Source organism: Columba livia, chromosome 21 (genome assembly GCF_036013475.1).
Source record: "Columba livia isolate bColLiv1 breed racing homer chromosome 21, bColLiv1.pat.W.v2, whole genome shotgun sequence".
NCBI lineage: Eukaryota > Metazoa > Chordata > Aves > Columbiformes > Columbidae > Columba > Columba livia.
This window is the reverse complement of record NC_088622.1, coordinates 6,250,182-6,268,922: the sequence shown is the minus strand read 5'-3', so window position 1 is coordinate 6,268,922 and position 18,741 is coordinate 6,250,182. Positions and strand designations below refer to the sequence as shown.

Sequence of the window (18,741 nt, the reverse complement as noted above, 5' to 3'; positions counted from 1 at the left end):
CTCCCCATCATCCCTGTTATCCCCATAGTCCCCATCATCCCCTTGTCCCCATCATCCTCATGGTCTGTATCATCACTGTCATCCCCATTGTCCCCATTATCCCATTGTCCTCATCATCCCCATTATCCCTCTCACCTCCATTGTCCCCATCATCCCTGTCATCCCCATTGACCCCATTGTCCTCATCACCATCATCCCTGTCACCTCCATTGTCTCCATCATCCCATTGTCTCCACCATCCCTGTCATCCCCATTGTCCCCATTGTCCTTGTCACCATCATCCCTGTCACCCCCATTGTCCCCATCATCCTGTTGTCCCTATTGTCCTCATCATCCCCATTGTCCTCATCATCCCCATCATCCCTCTCTCCTCGATTGTCCCCATCATCACGTTGTCCCCATTGCTCCCACCCCCCGATGCCACCCTGACCCCCCGTTTTGCGCAGCGGCCGACGCCCCACGGGTGCAGGTGAGCCCGGAGCGGACCGAGGTGCAGGAGGGCTCCACAGTGCGGCTCTACTGCCGTGTCGCTGGGTCCCCAGCTGCCACCATCACCTGGGAGAAGCAGGGGGGCACCCTGCCGCCGCAGGTGAGCCGGGGCAGCACCCTTGGGTGCTCCTGGGGGATGTGGGGGCACCGTGGGTGCTGCTCACACTTGCCCTGCTGCCGCAGTCCCGTGCCGAGCAGGGTGACATCGCCACGCTGGTCATCCCCACTGTGACGGTGGCCGATGGTGGCATCTACCTCTGCGTGGGCACCAGCGCCGCTGGCACGGCCCACGCTGCCATCGAGGTGGCCGTGGTACCAGGTGAGTGGGGGGACACCGGTGGGGTTCAGGGAGGGTTTTGGGGGGGCCGCAGCCCACCCACATGTCCCCCATTTACCTCCCTGCAGGGGCAGCACCACCCGTCCGCATCGAGTCCTCGTCCCCGTCGGTCACTGAGGGACAGACCCTGGACCTCGACTGCCTGGTGGCCGGATCAGGCCCCGCCACGGTGACCTGGTACAAGCGCGGTGGCTCCCTGCCCGCTGGCCACCAGGTGGGACATGGAGGGGTCACCCCAAATCCTGTGCTGTCCCTCTGCTCTCCGGCACTGATGTGTCCCCAAATTGTCCCCTCCCAGGTGTCGGGCACCCGCCTGCGCATCCCCCAGGTGACAGCGGCCGATTCAGGGGAGTACGTGTGCCGGGTGACATTGGGGACCACCATGCGGGAGGCGTCTGTCGTTGTCACTGTGGTGGCTGGATCTGGCTCGTCCTATGGTGAGACTAGGCGTGGTGGCATCGAGAGGGACATGCCAGTCCCCAACGGGTGGTCACAGCTCTGTCCTCTTTCCCCAGGGCCACCAGCTTCAGGTGTCCCCATCCGGATTGAGGCGTCATCGTCCACCGTGGCCGAGGGACAGAGCCTGGAGCTCAACTGCGTGGTGGCCGGGCAGGGACAGGCCACTGTCACCTGGTACAAGCGCGGGGGATCCCTCCCAGCCAAGCACCAGGTAGGGGACAATGTCACCAAGGGGGGTGTTGGAGTTGATGCACAGCCCTGTGCAAGCTTGAGTGGCCCCGTGCAAGCCCAAATGGCCCCATGCAAGGCCAGGTGACTCATGCAAGCCCAAGTGACCCCATGCAAGCCCCGGTAGCTTATGCAAGGCCAGATGACCCCATGCAAGCCCAAGTGAACCCATGCAAGCCTAAGTGACCCCATGCAAGCCCCGGTAGCTTATGCAAGGCCAGATGACCCCATGCAAGCCCAAGTGACCCCATGCAAGCCCAAGTGACCCCATATAAGCCCAAGTGTCCCCATATAAGCCCAGGTGGCTCGTGCAAGCCCAAGTAGCCCTGGTGACGCCCGTGTTCCCTCCCCGCAGGTGTCCGGGTCCCGGCTGCGGCTGCTGCAGGTGACAGCGGCCGACTCGGGCGAGTACGTGTGCCGGGTGACCAGCGGGGCCACCACCAAGGAATCTGCTGTCATGGTGACAATCCAGCCCAGTGGGGCCAGCGCCTACCGTGAGTGGGGATGGAGGGCGACAGTGCCAGCAGGGGGTCACCGTGCACCGTGACGCTCGCAGTCACCAGTGTCACCCTCCCTTCCCTGTCCCCAGCCCCGAGCAGCACGACCCCGCTGCGCATCGAGTCCCCGTCCTCTGCCGTGACCGAGGGCCAGACCCTGGACCTCAACTGCGTCATCGCCAGCCCCACACAGGCCACTGTCAGCTGGTACAAGCGTGGGGGGTCCCTCCCGGCCAAGCACCAGGTAGGGGACATGGAGGGGGATGTCCCCAAGGGGGTGGTTGCGCTTGACCTGCCACTCCCTGCCAGCCAGGTGGCCCCATTGAAGCCTCAGCAGCCCCATGGAAGCCCAAATAACCCCAGTGACGCCCATGTCCCCTCCCCGCAGGTGTCCGGGTCCCGGCTGCGGCTGCTGCAGGTGACAGCAGCCGACTCAGGCGAGTACGTGTGCCGGGTGACCAGTGGGGCCACCACCAAGGAGACGTCCATCATGGTGACAATCCAGCCCAGCGGGGCCAGTGCCTACCGTGAGTGGGGACCAGAGGGGACAGGGGACGTCACCCATGGGGTGGTAACACTGCCCTGCGGTGTCCCTGGCTCTGGGATGACTGGATCCCTGGGGAAGCTGCCATGTGTGTGCTCCTGGTGCCCCTTGGAGGGTGACACGTGGTGGTGGTCACAGTCTCTAACCAGTCTCTGTTCCCAGCCCCGGGCAGCACAACCCCCCTGCACATCGAGTCGTCGTCCTTGTCATCCCCGGTGACCGAGGGCCAGACCCTGGACCTCAACTGCGTCATCGCCAGCCCCACACAGGCCACTGTCACCTGGTACAAGCGTGGGGGGTCCCTCCCGGCCAAGCACCAGGTAGGGCACATGGAGGGGGATGTCCCCAACGGGGTGGTTGGGGTTGATGCACAGCCCCGTGCCAGCCCTGGAGGTCCCATGCAAGCCCAAGTGATCCCATGCAAGGTCAGGTGGCCCCATGCAAGCCCAAGTGATCCCATGCAAGGTCAGGTGGCCCCATGCAAGCCCAAGCGATCCCATGCAGGGTCAGGTGGCCTCATGCAAGCCCAAGTGACCCCATATAAGCCCAGGTTGCCCATGGGAGGCCAGATGGCCCCGTGCAAGCCCAGGTGACCCCAGGCAAGCCCAGATGACCCCATATAAGCTCAGGTGGCCCCATGCAAGCCCAAGTGACCCAGTGGAAGCCCAGGTGAACTCGTGGAAGCCCAAGTGACCCATATAAGACCAAGTGGCTCTTGCAAGCCCAAGTGGCCCCATGCAAGCCCAAATAGCCCCGGTGACACCTGTGTCCTTTCCCTGCAGGTGTCTGGGTCCCGGCTGCGGCTGCTGCAGGTGACAGCGGCCGACTCAGGCGAGTACGTGTGCCGGGTGACCAGTGGGGCCACCACCAAGGAGACATCCATCATGGTGACAATCCAGCCTAGCGGGGCCAGCGCCTACCGTGAGTGGGGACCAGAGGGGACAGGGGGACTGTGCCACAGTCTTCCTGAGGTGACCTTCCCTTCTCTGTCCCCAGCCATCGGTGTCACCCCACCGCTGCGCATTGAGTCCTCCTCCTCCTCCGTGGCCGAGGGACAGAGCCTGGACCTCAACTGCCTGGTGACCGGGCAAGGACAGGCCACTGTCACCTGGTACAAGCGCGGGGGGACCCTCCCGGCCAGGCACCAGGTACGGGACATCAGAGGGGCCATTTGGGGTGGAAAAGGGTTTTTTTTGGGTTCTGAGGGGTTTGTGTTACCTTCTCACATGTGTCACCCCCGCCAGGTGTCGGGCACCCGCCTGCGCATCCCTCAGGTGACAGCGGCTGATTCAGGGGAGTACGTGTGCCGGGTGACATCGGGCGGTGTCACACATGAGACGTCCCTCATCGTCACCATCCAGACAGGCGCCGGCTCCTCTTACGGTACTGGGGACAGGTGGGGGGGTGACACAGGGACATGACAGGGACACAGTGGCTGTCCCACTGACCCCATTGTCACCCCCAGCTGTCGGTGTCACACCGCCGGTGCGGATCGAGACCTCGTCCGCCGCTGTCACCGAGGGACAGACCCTGGACCTCAACTGCATGGTGGCAGGACAGGGCCACCCCCATGTCACCTGGTACCGGCGCGGGGGGGCTCTGCCCCCCAACAGCCAGGTGGGACACTGGGGAGGTGATGTCACTGCACAGGGCACAGCCCCGTGCCTGACACTGATGTGTCCCCAACTTGTCACCTCTCCAGGTGTCGGGCACCCGCCTGCGCCTCTTCCAGGTGGCGGTGGCTGATTCGGGGGAGTACGTGTGCCGGGTGACGTTGGGGACTGTGACACAGGAGGCATCTGTCATCGTCACCGTGCCCGGTGGCACTGGTGCCTATTACCGTGAGTGTGAGGGCAGTGCTTGGGGACAGACGCGTGGCACCTCGGTGACAAACATCCCTGTTCTTTGTCCCCCGCAGCCTCAGGTGTGTCCCAGCCCCTGCGCATCGAGTCCTCATCCTCGGCCATTGCCGAGGGACAGACCCTGGACCTCAACTGCCTGGTGGCCGGATCGGGCCCCGCCACAGTGACCTGGTACAAGCGCGGTGGCTCCCTGCCCGCTGGCCACCAGGTGGGACATGTGGGGTCACCCAAAATCCTGTGCTGTCCCTCTGCTCTCCGGCACTGATGTGTCCCCAAATTGTCCCCTCCCAGGTGTCGGGCACCCGCCTGCGCATCCCCCAGGTGACAGCAGCCGATTCGGGGGAGTACGTGTGCCGGGTGACATCGGGCGGCGTCACGCAGGAGACATCCCTCATTGTCACCATTGATGACGGAGCCAGCCCGTCCCACCGTGAGTGCCATCCTTGGGGGGGACAGGGACAGGTCCCCAGTGCTGCTGGGAACCAGTGGGGACGTTAACCCTCAGCTCTGCCCATGCAGCCGCCGGTGTCACACCGCCCATCCGCATTGAGTCCTCGGCGTCCTCTGTCACCGAGGGACAGACCCTGGACCTGGACTGCGTGGTGGCCGGGCAGGGACAGGCCACCATCACCTGGTACAAGCGCGGGGGGACCCTCCCGGCCAAACACCAGGTATGTGGGGACACCGGCGGGTTGAGGGGACGGTGGCCAAGCGTAGCCAGTTGACGCCACCACTCCTGCAATTGTGTCGCCAGGTTTCGGGGTCCCGCCTGCGCCTGTCACAGCTCTCAGTGGCTGATTCGGGGGAGTACGTGTGCCGGGCGGACACAGGCAGTGTCACCCGCGAGGCCACTGTCACAGTCATTGTCACCTCCCGTGACAGCTCCAGCTACCGTAAGTGTGGCCATGGGGCGAGGGAGGACACTGGGGGTACACGGGTGAGCTTGGTGGCTTCCCATCCCTTTGTCCCTGCAGGTCTGCAGAGCCCCATCATCTCCATTGACCCACACAGCATGGCGGTGGCACCAGGTGAAGATGCCACCTTCAAGTGCCGTGTCCACGATGGTGCCCGCCCGGTCAACGTCACGTGGCGGATGGGACCTGGCCAACATCTCCAAGGTACGATGGTCCCCAGGGTGGCCCCGGCACGGTCCCCAGGGTGGCCCTGATGTTGACAGCTCCTCCTTCCCCAGACAATGTGAAGATCAGTGCCAACGGCTCCGTCATCTCCATTGTTGGTGCCCACGTGGGCAACCAGGGCGCCTACCACTGCGTGGCCTCCAACCGCTTCGGGGTCGCCAGCAGCGTTGTCAACCTCCTGGTGCAAGGTGCGAGGTGGCCACGGTGCCCCTGTCCCCATCTCCATGGGCTCCAGATGCTCCCGACGTGGTGATGTCCCCACCACCATCTCCATGCTGGTGTCTCCCATGTTTTCTAGATCCCCCTGGGTTGGTGGGTGTCCTCATGCCCTCCATGTGCTCCAGGTGGACCCAGGGTGGTACTGTCCCTGTCCCCATGTCCCCCAGAGGCCCTCAGGGTGGTGGTGTCCCCATTGTCATCCTCTGTGTGCTCCAGGTGCCCCAGGTGTACCCAGTGTCCCCATCCCCATGTCCTCACTGTGCTTCAGGTGCTCCTGGAGTGGTGGTGCCCACGTCCCTATGGTGATGTCCTCCAGGTCCTCTGGGGCTGTGGTGTCCCCATCCCCATGTTGATGTCCTCTATGTGCTCCAGATGTTCCTGGGGTGGTGGTGTCCCCATCCCCACTCTGATGTCCTTCCCAAGTTCCACATGTCCCCAGGGTGATGGTGTCCCCATGGCCATGCTAACGTCCTTAGTGGTGGTGTCCCCATCCCCACGCTGATGTCTTCCATGTGCTCCAGATGTCCCCAGGGTGATGGTGCCCCATGGCCATGCCAACATCCTTAGTGGTGGTGTCTCCACCCTCACGTCCTCCATGTGCTCCAGGTGTCCCCAGGGTGATGGTGTCCCCATGGCCATACCAACGTCCTTAGTGATGGTGTCCCCCTCCCCACACTGATGTCCTTCCCCTATCTCCAGGTGCCCCTACGGTATCAGTGATGCCACCGGGGCCTGTGACGGTGAAGGAGGGCAAGTCCATCAGCCTGGAGTGCCTGGGCCGGGGGGAACCGCGGCCGTTGGTGCGCTGGAGCCGGCCAGGCTCCCGGCAGAAGGTGGAGCACCAAACGCTGCTGCACATGGACAGCCAGGCCATCCTGCAGGTGCGTGGGGACACCCGTGGGTGTGGGGGACACCAGTGGGTGCCGAGTGCTCCCCACCCACCCCGTGTCCCCTCCACCAGCTCTCGCCGGCCAAGCCAGAGCACACCGGCGCCTACGTCTGCACGGCACACAGCGCCCTGGGCTCGGCACAGGCGCGGGTGGACGTCACGGTGGAGACGGCACAGCGGCAGCCCGGTGCCCCCCAGGTCACCGCACCCTCCAGCATCACCGTGGTGGCCGGGGACACCGCCACGCTGCACTGCACGGCCACAGGTACCGGGTGGGTGGTGGCGGAGGGGATGTCCCGCCGCGGTGGCTGACGCTGCGGTGATGGACGCCGGTGTTGGCCGCAGGGGAGCCGGCGCCACGGGTGGAGTGGTCGAAGCTGCGGGCGCCACTGCCCTGGCAGCACCGCGTGGTGGACGGCAGCCTGGTCATCCCCCGTGCCGCGCAGCAGGACTCGGGCCAGTACATCTGCAACGCCAGCAGTGCGGCCGGCTACGCCGAGGCCTTCATCACCCTCGACGTGGAGAGTAAGGGGATGACAGGAGGGTGGGGGTGGCCCCTGGGTCCCTCCTGCCATCTCCACCGGCTCCTTCGCCCCGTCACCCATCTGTGGCTCCTCTCTGTCCTTCCTCAGCACGTCTCTATCTCTGTCACTGCTCCCACCCTCCCGTCCAGCTCTTCCTCATGGATTCATCTTCATCCATCCTGGCACTGCTCCTCCTCTCCATGTCCTCTCAAGCTCCTCCATCCAGCTGTTCCATGGATGTGTCCTCCTGCTTGTCCCATCCCTGTGCACATCCATCTCTATGTCTGCGGTCTCTTCCATCCATCCCCTGTTCATGGACCTGTCATCGCTCAACCTCCCAGCTCACACCCAGCTCCCCATCTCAAACATCTCCATCCACCCCTTCCTGGTGGGTTCATCCATTGCTCATCCATCCCAGCTCACATCCAGCTCCCCGTCTCATACATCTCCATCCACCCTTTCCTGGTGGGTTCATCCATCACTCATCCATCCCAGCTCACACCCAGCTCTCCAGATTCTCTCACACCCACAGTCAGTCCCTTCCTCGTGGATCTGTCCATCTCTCGTCCATCCCAGCACACGCCCATCTCTCCATCTCCTCTCAAACTTCTCCATCCTGGTGGATTCCTCCTCCTTCCTGGTGGATTCATCCATCAATCAGCCATACCAGCTCACATCCACCTTTCTGTCTCCTCTCAGACCCCTCCAACCATCCATCTCTTCCTGGTGGATTCATCCATTACTCAACCGTCGCAACGCAAGCCCATCCCTTCATCTTCTCTCAAACTTCTCCAGCTGTCCTTTCGTTGTGGATTCATCCATCGTTCATCCATCCCAACTCACACCCATCTCTCCATCTCCTCTCAAACTCCTCCAACCATCCATCTCTTCCTGGTGGATTCATCCATTACTCAACCGTCGCAACGCAAGCCCATCCCTTCATCTTCTCTCAAACTTCTCCAGCTGTCCTTTCGTTGTGGATTCATCCATCGTTCATCCATCCCAACTCACACCCATCTCTCCATCTCCTCTCAAACTCCTCCAACCATCCATCTCTTCCTTGTGGATACAACCATTACTCAACCGTATCCATCTCTCCACCTCCTCTCAGACTTCTCCATCCATCCCTTCCCTTGTGGATGGGTCCAGCTCTCATCCATCCCAGCACACGCTTGTCTCTCCATCTCCTAACTTCTCCAGCCATCCCTTCCTTGTGGATCCACCCATCATTTGTCCATCCCAGCTCACATCCACCTCTCCATCTCCCCTCTCACCCCTGTATCCATCCTTCCCCTTGTGGATCCATCCATCTCTGGTCCATCCCAGCACATGCCCACTTCCATCTTCACTCACACCCTCCCACCATTGCCCCATTCTTTGCCCCGTTGACCCACTCATTGCCCCATTGACTCACTCATTGGCCTGTTGTCCCATTTTTTGCCCCATTGACCTACTCATTGCCCACTTGACCCACTCATTGCCCCATCAACCCATTCTTTGCCCTGTTGTCCCATTATTGCCCCATTTACTCACTCATTCCCTGTTGTCCCGTTATTGCCCCATTGACCTACTCATTGCTCCATTGATCCACTCATTGCCCAGTTGACCCATTCCTTGCCCCATCGACCACCTTTTGCCCCATCCTGGCTGTGGCCGGGTGCTGACGACACCGCCCATCCCTGCAGCACCACCATACGCCACCAGCCTGCCGGAGGAGAGCACAGTGCGCGCCGGCGACGCGCTGCAGGTGCAGTGCCTGGCCCACGGCACCCCCCCGCTGCTCTACGCGTGGGACAAAGTCAATGGCAGCCTCTCGGCACGCGTCGCCCACCGCGGTGGCCTCCTCCGCATCAGCCCGGTGCTACCTGCCGACGCCGGCACCTACCGCTGCCTCGTTACCAACCGCGTCGGCACCGCCGAGGCCTTCGCCCACGTGGCCGTCCACGGTGAGGCCCCCTCCCCAAGCAGGGATGCTGCTCACTGGGGACGCAGGGTACCATCAGGGCTTTGCATCCCACCCAGGTGACGCCAGTGACAGTGGGGACGGTGGCAGCGGTCCCTTGACTGTACGGGTGACACCGGGGAGCCTCGTCCAGGGGGTCGGCAGCACCGCCGAGTTCGCCTGCACCATCTCAGGGGACCCCCAGGCGCGTCTGGAGTGGCTGAAGGATGGCGGGGAGCTGCCCCCCACCCACAGCGTGAGGGATGGGGTGCTGCGGTAAGGACAGGGGACGGGGCGGTGGGGACCCCCCTGCTGTCCCCCATGCGGGGTCCCACATGCCGCCGTGTCCCCACAGGATCCCGGAGCTGGCGTGGGGGGCACAGGGGGTGTACGTGTGCCGTGCCAGCGCCCCAGGCGTGCAGGCCGAGGACAGGGCCACCCTCAGCGTCCAGGGTAGGAGTGACACCCACGAATGGGGGGCACGGGCACCCCCAACCTGTCCTCAACAACACTGGCACCCCAGTTCCCCAAATCCAGGGGGACCCCCCAACCCATTGTCCCATCCTCACAGACACCCTGGTACCCCCATCCCCCCATGCCCTTGGGCACCTCAGTGCCCCCCAAATTCCTACACCCATGGGCACCCAGGTAGCCCCATCTCTCCCCACATCCCCCAACACCCTGGTACCCCCCAATATCTTTCCAACCCTACAGGCACCCCCATTGCCATCTCCATAGCTGTGGGCACCCTAGAACCCCCAAACTCACCCTGTGCCCACAGACACCCTTGTACCCCCATTTTCCCACACCCACAGACACCCTGGTATCCCCAATTCTCCCTGCACCCCAGCACCCCCTATTTCTTCCCACACCCATGAGCACCCCAATACCCCAAAATCCTCCCCATACCTGCAGGTGCCCCAATACCCCCAGCTCTCCCTGTACCTGTGGGCACCCCAATACCCTCAATCTCTCCTGACACCCATGAGCACCCCAATACCCCAAAACTCTCCTCATTCCCACAGGCACCCCAGCACTCCCAGTCTCTCTCCATGCCTGTGGTCACCCCGATATCCCAAATCTCTCCTGATCCCCATGAAAACCCTGGCACCCCAGATCTCTTCCCATGGCCATGAGCACCCCAATAGCCCCAAACTCTCCCCATGCCCATGGGCACCCCAATACTACCCATCTCTTCCTATGCCCAAGAGTACCCGGATACCCCAAATTTCTCCCCATGCGCATGCGTACCCCAATACCCCAAATCTCTCCCCGTACCCACAAGCAACCCACAAGCAACCCAACACCCCAATTTTTCCCCACACCCTTGAGCACCCCATTTCTCCCCATCTCTCACGCCTCTCATTGGCACCCCAAACTGCATTACCTCCCTGTACCAGGGGGCACCCCAAAACCCCACCGCTCCCCCCCAAGCTCTCCCCAGGGCGCTGATCAACGTGCGGACAGCGGTGCAGACGGTGCTGGCGGGGACAGCGGTGGAGCTGGAGTGCCTGGGGTTGGGGGAACCCCGTCCCCATGTCACCTGGAGCAAAGTGGGGGGTCGCATCCGCCCCGGGGTGCAGGTCCGTGCCGGCACCCTCACCTTCGAGCGGGTGGAGCGGGCGGACGCGGGGCAGTACCGCTGCACCGCCGCCAACGCCGTGGGCACCGTCCAGTCCCACCTCATCCTCCATGTGCAAGGTGAGGGCTGGGGACACAGCGCTGGGGATGTGCACCACGTCACCATGGGGTGGTGACACTTTCGCCGTGTCCCCAGCCTCCCCGCAAATCGCCGGGCAGCCCGAGGTGAAGGAGGTGGCGGTGGGTTCGGCAGCTGTTCTGCCCTGTTTGGCGTCAGGATTCCCGGTGCCGGAGATTACCTGGAGCAAGGTGAGGGTGCGGGGATGGGGATGCGAGGGCAGGGGACACCCTATGGGTGCTGACCCCCCATATGGGTGCTGACGCCCCCGCTGTGCCGCAGCTGGAGGGGGAGCTGCCGGCGGGGGCGCGGGGGGAGGGGAACGTCCTGACGCTGCCGGCCGTGCGCCACGAGGACGCCGGTGTCTATGCCTGCGCTGCCACCAACGCCCGCGGCCGGGAGACGGCGTATTACGTCCTCAAGGTCCGAGGTGAGGACAGACGGATAGACAAACAGACGGGAAGAGTGGGAGGGGATGTACCCACACCCCTCCTGACCCCCCTGTCCCCACAGAGCACCTGGTCCCCTATTTCGGGCAGACGCCGCACTCCTTCCTCCCCCTGCCCACCATCAAGGACGCTTACAAGAGATTCGAGATCGTCATTACCTTCCGACCTGACGCTGCCGATGGTGAGCGTGTCCCCTGCGTGTCGCCTGCGTGTCCCCTGTGCATCCCCTCCATGTCCCCTCCACATCCCCTCCATCCTTTCCTCCTTCATCCTCCCTCTCTCCCTCCTCTACCTCCCATTCTCTACTCAACCACCCCCCTCAACCCTTATGGGGGTTTCTCCTCCATCCTGGGGGTGTTTTGGGGTCCCTATGAAGGTGACACCCTGCCAGGGGGTAGGAACACCCTCCCTGACCCACTGTTCCCCCCCCAGGGCTCCTCCTCTACAACGGGCAGCGGAAAAACAGCGGCGCCGACTTCATCTCCTTCGGGCTGGTGGGCGGCCGGCCCGAATTTCGGTAAGACCCATCAGCGGGTGCTAAGGGTGGGGGAAATGGGTGCCAGCACCCTCCTACACCCATTGTCCCCCCTAAAAAACCTCCCAGGTTTGACGCGGGTTCAGGCATGGCCACCATCCGGCACCCCACGCCGCTGCGCCTGGGCGAGTTCCACACTGTCCGGCTGCTCCGCAACCTCACCCGGGGGTCGCTGGCGCTGGATGGGCACCCACCAGTTAACGGCACCTCCCAGGTATTTTGGGGAGGGGGGTTGGTGCATTTGGGGTGGGGGTCGGGGTGCTGGAGGGGGTGCCCACCCACCTGTGCTCGCAGGGGAAGTTCCAGGGTCTGGATCTGAACGAGGAGCTGTTCCTGGGGGGTTACCCTGATTTCAGCGCCGTGGCCAAGACGGGGCTGAGCCGCGGGTTTGTGGGTGAGTGATGGGGTTTTGGGGAGCTGCGGGGGTGCTGAGCATCGTGTCAGCCCCCTGGCTTCCTCCATCCCCGTCCCTCCGCAGGCTGCGTGCGCCAGCTGCGCATCCAAGGGGAGGAGGTGGCTTTTGGGGACATGGACCTGCAGGCGCACGGTGTCACCAGCTGTCCCACCTGCCAGGACCGGCCGTGCCAGGTGAGGGTGGCGGTGCTGGGGGTTGCCCACCCATCCCCACCCATCCCCACCTGTCGCTGACACCCGTGTCACCCCCCAGAACGGCGGCGTGTGCCAGGACGCTGAGAGTGGCACCTACGTGTGTCGCTGTCCCCACGGCTTCACCGGCAGCAACTGCGAGTACTCGCAGGCTCTGCACTGTCACCCAGGTAAGGTGGCCATGTCCCGTGGGGATGTCACCCTCGGTCCCTCCCCAGATGGGTGCTGATGGTTTGTCACCCTACAGAGGCGTGTGGGCCTGATGCTACCTGTGTCAACCGGCCGGACGGGCAGGGCTACACCTGCCGCTGTCACCTGGGCAAGGCTGGGGACAGGTGTACTGAGGGTGAGCACTGCAGGGACGTGGGAATGGTGCTGGCACCACCCCAGGGACACGGGCATGGGGTGGGGACCACCCTGAGGAGATGGGGACGTGGCTGGGAACCACCCTGGGGTCACAGGCCTGATGGGGACAGGGGATTAGGTACCATCTGGGGAGACGGGCATCACAGATGGGATGGAGATGGGCATGATGGGGGACTGGGGACCACCATGGGGACACAGGCTGTGTCCCACCCTGGGGAGATGGGCATGGGACTGGGTACCACCCTAGGGACATGGGATGAGGCTGGGGACCACAGCAAGAACATGGGAACAGGGCAGGGCACCATCCTGGGGAGATGGGCACCATGGGGATAGGAGATTAGCTCCCACCCCAGGGAGATGTGGCACCATGGGGCTGGGACCACCCTGCGGACACAGGTGTGGGGTGGGAATCCCCCCAGGGAGATGGATACGTGGCTGGGAACCATCCCAGGGACATGGGGACAGAGCTAAGGGCCACCCCAGAGAGATGGACATGGGGCTACAGACCATCCAGGGGACGTGGGGACAGGGCTGGGGACCACCCCAGGGAGATGGGCACAAGGTTGGCACCACCCTGGGGACACAGGGACAGGGGTGGAGATCACCATGGGGAGATGGGCATGGGTCTGGGTAGTGCCCTGGGGACATGGGGATGGGGACCCCCCCAGGGAGATGGACACCATGAGGATGGGGTCCCACCACATGAGATGGGCACCATGGGGATGGGGGACTGAGGACCACCTTGGGGACATGGGCTGAGGACCACTTGGGGAGATGGGCACCATGGGGTTGGAGGTTTGGGTCCTACCACAGGAAATGGGCACCATGGGAATGGAGGATGAGTTCCCACCATGGGGAGATGGACACTATGGGGATGGAGAACTGGGTCCCACCACAGGGAGGTGGGGATGGGGCTGTGCACCACCCATGGGGATGGGGTATTAGGGACCACCCTAGGGACACAGGCTGAGGACCACCCTGGGGAGATGAGCATAGGTCTGGGTACCACCGTGGGGTCACAGGGACAGGGTGGGGGCCTATCCTGGGACATGGACATAGGACTGGGGAGATGGGCACCATGAGGATGGAGTCCCACCACAGGAGATGGGGTCACTGTGGGGCTGGAGGTTTGGGTCCCACGCCAGGGAGATGGGGATAGAGGACAATTTCCCACCTTGGAGAGATGGACACTGTGGGGATGGAGAACCGGGCCCCACCATGGGGATGGGGCTGGGGACCACCCTGGGGACACCCTGGGGAGATGGTCCCCACAGGGTGCTGACAGGGCTGCGCAGGTGAGGCGGTGAGCGTGCCGTCCTTCGGCGAGGCCGGGGCCTTCGTGTCCTACCCGCCCCTGACCAACATGCACCACGAGCTGCGTGTGGACGCCGAGTTCCTGCCGCTGGCGCCCGACGGGCTCCTGCTCTTCAGCGCCGGCAAAGCCGCCCCCGTCGAGGACTTTGTGGCCTTGGCCATGGCCGGCGGCCACCTCGAGTTCCGCTACGAGCTGGGCTCAGGTGGGTGGCACCAGGACCCTGGGTGTTGCGGGCGAGCTGGCATTACTTGGGTCCCCCAATATCATAGGGGAGCCTGAGCTGTGGTGGGGTCCCCTGACATCAATGGGGTCCCCAGGTGTCACTAGGGTCCTTTGGCATCAATGGGGTCCCCAGGCGTCCCTGGGGTCCTTTGACACAAGTGGGGTCCCCAAGCATCACCAAGGTCCTTTGGTGTCATTGGAACCTCCAAGTGTCACCGGGGTCCCTTGGCACCACTGGGCCCCACGGGAACTGCCAGGGTCCCTGGGCATTGGTGGGGTCCCCAAGTCTCACTGCGGTCCTTTGGCACCACTAGGGTCTCCAAGTCTTAGGGGGTCCCTTGGTGTCATTGGAGTCTTCAAGTGTCACCAGGGTCTCTTGGCATCATTGGGGTCCCCAGGCACCACCACTGGGGTGTCACTAGGGTCCCTTGGTGTCATTGGGGTCCCCAAGCATCACTGGTGTCCTATGCCATCATTGGAGTCCCCAAGAGTCACCGGGGTCCCTTGGCCTCATTGAGGTCCCCGGGCATCACTGGGGTCCCCTGGCACCACTGGGGTCCCCAAGTGTCACTAGGATCTCTTGGTCCCATTGAGGTTTCCAGGCTCTGCCAGGGTCCCTGGGCATCAGGGGGGTCTCCTGGTGTCACCGGAATCCCCTGTCACCACTAGAGTCCCCAGCATCACCCAGGGCACCTCTCAGCTCCCCCTGTGCCCCCAGTGTCCCCCTGTGATGCCACCACCCCGTCCCCACAGGCCCAGCGGTTCTCCGCAGCGCCGAGCCGGTGGCACTGGGCCGGTGGCACCGGGTGACAGCCGAGCGGGTGCACAAGGACGGGACGCTGGTGGTGGATGACGCCACCCCGGTGAAACGCTCCTCGCCCGGCAAGAGCCAAGGGCTCAACCTCCGCTCCCCCCTGTACCTGGGGGGCACCGAGCCGCCCTTGCGCCCCCCGACCAACGTCTCCTTCCGCGGCTGCATCGGAGAGGTGAGACCCCCCCATCCCCCCAACCCGGACGCCTGGGTCCCCTCCTTGACCCCCCCTATTTGGTGTGTTCCCCCCTTAGGTGTCCATCAACGGGAAGAAGGTGGATTTGGGGTACAGCTTCCTGCGCAGCCGCGGCGTGGGGCAGTGCGGGCAGCCGTCGCCCTGCCTGCGCGCTGCCTGCCTGCACGGGGGCCGCTGCCTGCCCCTGCCCGACGGCGCTGCCCACCGCTGCCTGTGCCCCCCCGGCTTCGGCGGTGAGTGCCGACGTGGGCACGTTGGCGTGTGCACACCATGTGTGCGAGCTGGGCGTGCACGTGTGCTGTGCACGCGCGTGTTACGCACGTGTGCTGGCGTGTGTTGTGCATGCGTGTGCACTGTGGGTGCTGCATGTGCGTGCGTGTGTGCTGCGCAAGCGTGTGCGCTCTATGTGCATGTGGGCTGTGTGTGCATGTGCACTATATGTGCAAGCTTGTGCGCTGTGCATGCATGCGTGCTGCGTGTGTGCTGTGCATGCGTGTGTGCTGGACATGCACATATGAGCACTGTGCATAGATGTGCTGTGCATTGTGCATTTGCAGGACGCGTGTGTGCTGTGCGTGCATGCGTGCTGTACATACGCGTATGAGCACTGTGCATAGAGGTGCTGTGCACTGTGCATTTGCAGGATGCGTGTGTGCTGTGTATTCATATGCAGATTGCATGTGTGCGCTGCATGTGTTTGTTGTGCACGTGTGCTGTGCATGCGTGTGCACTGTGCACGCATGTGCTGTGCGTGTGAGCATTGCGTGTATATGTGCTGTGCATCCATGTGCACTGTGCATAATGCATTTGCATGATGCATGCATGTGTGTCGTGCACGCACCACGTGTGCGCATATGCTGCACATGTATGTGGGCTGTGTGCTGTGTGTGTGTGCCTGCGTGCACTGCGTGTGTCTGCTGTGCACACGTGTGCGCTGTGCCTGCACGTGGGCACATACCCTGTCCGTGCGTGTGTGCACGTGCTGCGCATGCACATGTGTGTGAGTTGTGCACCTGTTGTGCATGCTTGCACACTGTGCATGCAAGCGTGTGCACTGTGCACACGTGCTGGGCGTTCACATATGAGCACTGCGTGTATGTACGCTGTGTGTGCACTGTGCATGGTGGATTTGCAGCATGCATGTGTGTGTTGTGCGTGCACTGCGAGTGTGTATGTGCTGCACGTGCACTCTGGCTGCATGTGTGGGCATTTTGCCAGCGGGTGCATCTGCTGTGCACACCCACTGTGTGCATCTGCCACGCATCTGCGGTGCCTGTGGGTATGTGTTGTGTGTGAGTGCACTTGGTGCACGTGCAAGGCTGCTGTGCACACCGTGTGCACCGTTTGCACGTAGGTGCGTCTGCTGCACGTGTGTCTGCATCTGCTGTGTGGTGCATGCACTTGGTGTGCACACGTGTGTGCTGTGCACAGGGTGCAGTTTGCACGTGTGTGCATCTGCCGTGCACGCGTGTGTGTGTACGTGTACACACTGCACATACACGTGCACCGTTTGCACAGGTGCATGGCGTGCACAAGGGTGCACCGTGGGTGCTGTGCATGCACACACTCCTCGTGTGCATGCTCACACGTGCATGTGTGTGCAAGAGCACACCAGGGAGGGCAGCAGAGCCTTGTACCCGCCTGTGTCACCCATTGTCACCCTCCGTGTCCCCAGGGCCGCACTGTGAGCAGGAGGAGGACCGCTGCCTGCACCGCAACCCCTGCCTGCATGGCGGCACCTGCAAGGACAACACCTGCCTGTGCCCGCCGGGCTACAGCGGCCCCCTCTGCCAGCACAGTGAGTGGGGGACGCCTGGGGACACTTGGGGACATGGGGGGGACACATGCCACCCCGTCTCCAACCCCTCTTGCCCACAGATTCAGCGCTGGCGGAGCTGGAGCAGGACTGGCAGGAGGGCAGCGGGGGCGGCGGTAGGTGCCTGCGCCCGTTTTCCCTCCTTTTGCACCCAAAAGTGATGCTGTGGGTGTGGCGGGTGGGGGTGCCCCCCCCCTTATTCCCTCTTCTCCCCACAGACGCCCCCGGCCAGTTCAGCGCCGCCTTCCAGGACGGATCGTACCTGGCCCTGCCCGGTCACCTCTTCCCCCGCGGGTGAGTGACAGTGGGGGCGGGCACCCCTGAGTGGGTGCTGCACCCTGTCCTGCAGCACTGCACCCCTTCCTGCAGTGTTGCACCCATCGCAGCATGGCACCCAGTGCAGAATTGCACCCACCGTGGTGTTGTACCCATTGCAGCACTCACATCCTTCCCGGGCTGCAGCACCCTCCCTGCTGAGTTGCACCCTTCCTTCCCGCAGCATTGCACCCTCACCGGGTGCTGCACCCCTTCCTGCAGCATTGCACCCATTGCCACTTTGCACCCTTCCCCGGGTGCTGCACCCAGAATGGTGTTGAACCCTCCCAGGGTGCTGCACCCATTGCACCCATCCCAGGGTGCTGTGCCCTTCTTGGGGTGCTGCAGCCTTCCCAGGGTGCTGCACCCATCATGGCTTTGCAACTTGCCAGAGTGCTGCACCCATTGCACCCGGTTGGGGTGCCACACCTTTCATGGCACTGCACCCAACCCAGGGTGCTGCATCCATTACATCCGTCCCGGGGTGCTGTACCCTTCACGGGGTGCTGCACCCATCATGGTCTTGCATCTTTTCTGGGGCGCTGCACCCATTGAGCCACTGCACCCTTCCCACAGTGCTGCACCCATCATGCCTTTGCACCCGTTCCGGGGTGCTGCAGCTTTCCCAGGGTGCTGCACCCACTGCACCCATCTCGGGGTGCTGCACCCTTCTTGGGGTGCCGCACCCTTCTTGAGGTGCCCATCATGGCATTGCAACTTCCCAGGGTGCTGCATCCATTGCACCCATCCCAACGTGCTGCACCCTTCTCGTGGTGCTGCATCCAGCGTGGTCTTGCCCCCTTTCTGGGTGCTGTACCCACCTCAGGGTGCTGCACCCTTCCCGGGGTGCTGCACCCACCGCACCGTCCCCCTCTCCCCGCAGCCCCCCTGAGGCACCGGACACCATCGAGCTGGAGCTGCGGACAGACAGCGCCGAGGGGCTGCTGCTGTGGCACGGCGCGGTGAGCAGGGGGACACCGGCGGGGAGGGGACCTCAGGGTGGGGGTCAGGGTGCTCCTCACACCCCCACTGTGCCCGCAGGAGCCCAGCAAGGGCGGCAAAGCCAAAGATTTCATCGGCCTCGGCTTGAAGGACGGACACCTGGTGTTCAGGTCAGCGGGGACACCCAGTGTCACCCCAGGGTGCCCCATGTCACCCAAGGGTGCTCCCCACACTGAGCCTCTCCCACCCCTGCAGCTACCAGCTGGGCAGCGGCGAGGCCACCATCGTCTCCGAAGACCCCATCAATGACGGCGAGTGGCACCGGGTGACGGTGACAAGG

At 63.5% G+C, this 18,741-nt stretch overlaps 1 protein-coding gene across 1 annotated transcript in view; it reads left to right on the top strand.

The window, feature by feature from the left end:
* HSPG2 (heparan sulfate proteoglycan 2) overlaps window positions 1–18,741 on the top strand; it is a 48,852-nt gene that overhangs the window by 28,197 nt on the left and 1,914 nt on the right. Inside the window, 45 exon segments of the mRNA XM_065037697.1 lie at window positions 447–589; window positions 673–808; window positions 895–1,040; window positions 1,125–1,263; window positions 1,342–1,496; window positions 1,869–2,007; window positions 2,103–2,254; window positions 2,399–2,537; window positions 2,717–2,874; window positions 3,337–3,475; window positions 3,551–3,702; window positions 3,799–3,937; window positions 4,020–4,171; window positions 4,257–4,395; window positions 4,473–4,624; window positions 4,708–4,846; window positions 4,936–5,087; window positions 5,171–5,309; window positions 5,391–5,534; window positions 5,609–5,743; window positions 6,474–6,655; window positions 6,736–6,928; window positions 7,009–7,188; window positions 8,873–9,133; window positions 9,210–9,405; window positions 9,485–9,582; window positions 10,564–10,830; window positions 10,907–11,019; window positions 11,111–11,258; window positions 11,342–11,458; window positions 11,710–11,794; window positions 11,882–12,026; window positions 12,107–12,206; window positions 12,291–12,400; window positions 12,480–12,588; window positions 12,666–12,764; window positions 14,080–14,301; window positions 15,075–15,307; window positions 15,387–15,561; window positions 17,004–17,126; window positions 17,207–17,260; window positions 17,363–17,438; window positions 18,343–18,421; window positions 18,501–18,571; window positions 18,657–18,740. Coding sequence (XP_064893769.1) covers window positions 447–589; window positions 673–808; window positions 895–1,040; window positions 1,125–1,263; window positions 1,342–1,496; window positions 1,869–2,007; window positions 2,103–2,254; window positions 2,399–2,537; window positions 2,717–2,874; window positions 3,337–3,475; window positions 3,551–3,702; window positions 3,799–3,937; window positions 4,020–4,171; window positions 4,257–4,395; window positions 4,473–4,624; window positions 4,708–4,846; window positions 4,936–5,087; window positions 5,171–5,309; window positions 5,391–5,534; window positions 5,609–5,743; window positions 6,474–6,655; window positions 6,736–6,928; window positions 7,009–7,188; window positions 8,873–9,133; window positions 9,210–9,405; window positions 9,485–9,582; window positions 10,564–10,830; window positions 10,907–11,019; window positions 11,111–11,258; window positions 11,342–11,458; window positions 11,710–11,794; window positions 11,882–12,026; window positions 12,107–12,206; window positions 12,291–12,400; window positions 12,480–12,588; window positions 12,666–12,764; window positions 14,080–14,301; window positions 15,075–15,307; window positions 15,387–15,561; window positions 17,004–17,126; window positions 17,207–17,260; window positions 17,363–17,438; window positions 18,343–18,421; window positions 18,501–18,571; window positions 18,657–18,740 — 6,409 coding nt within the window.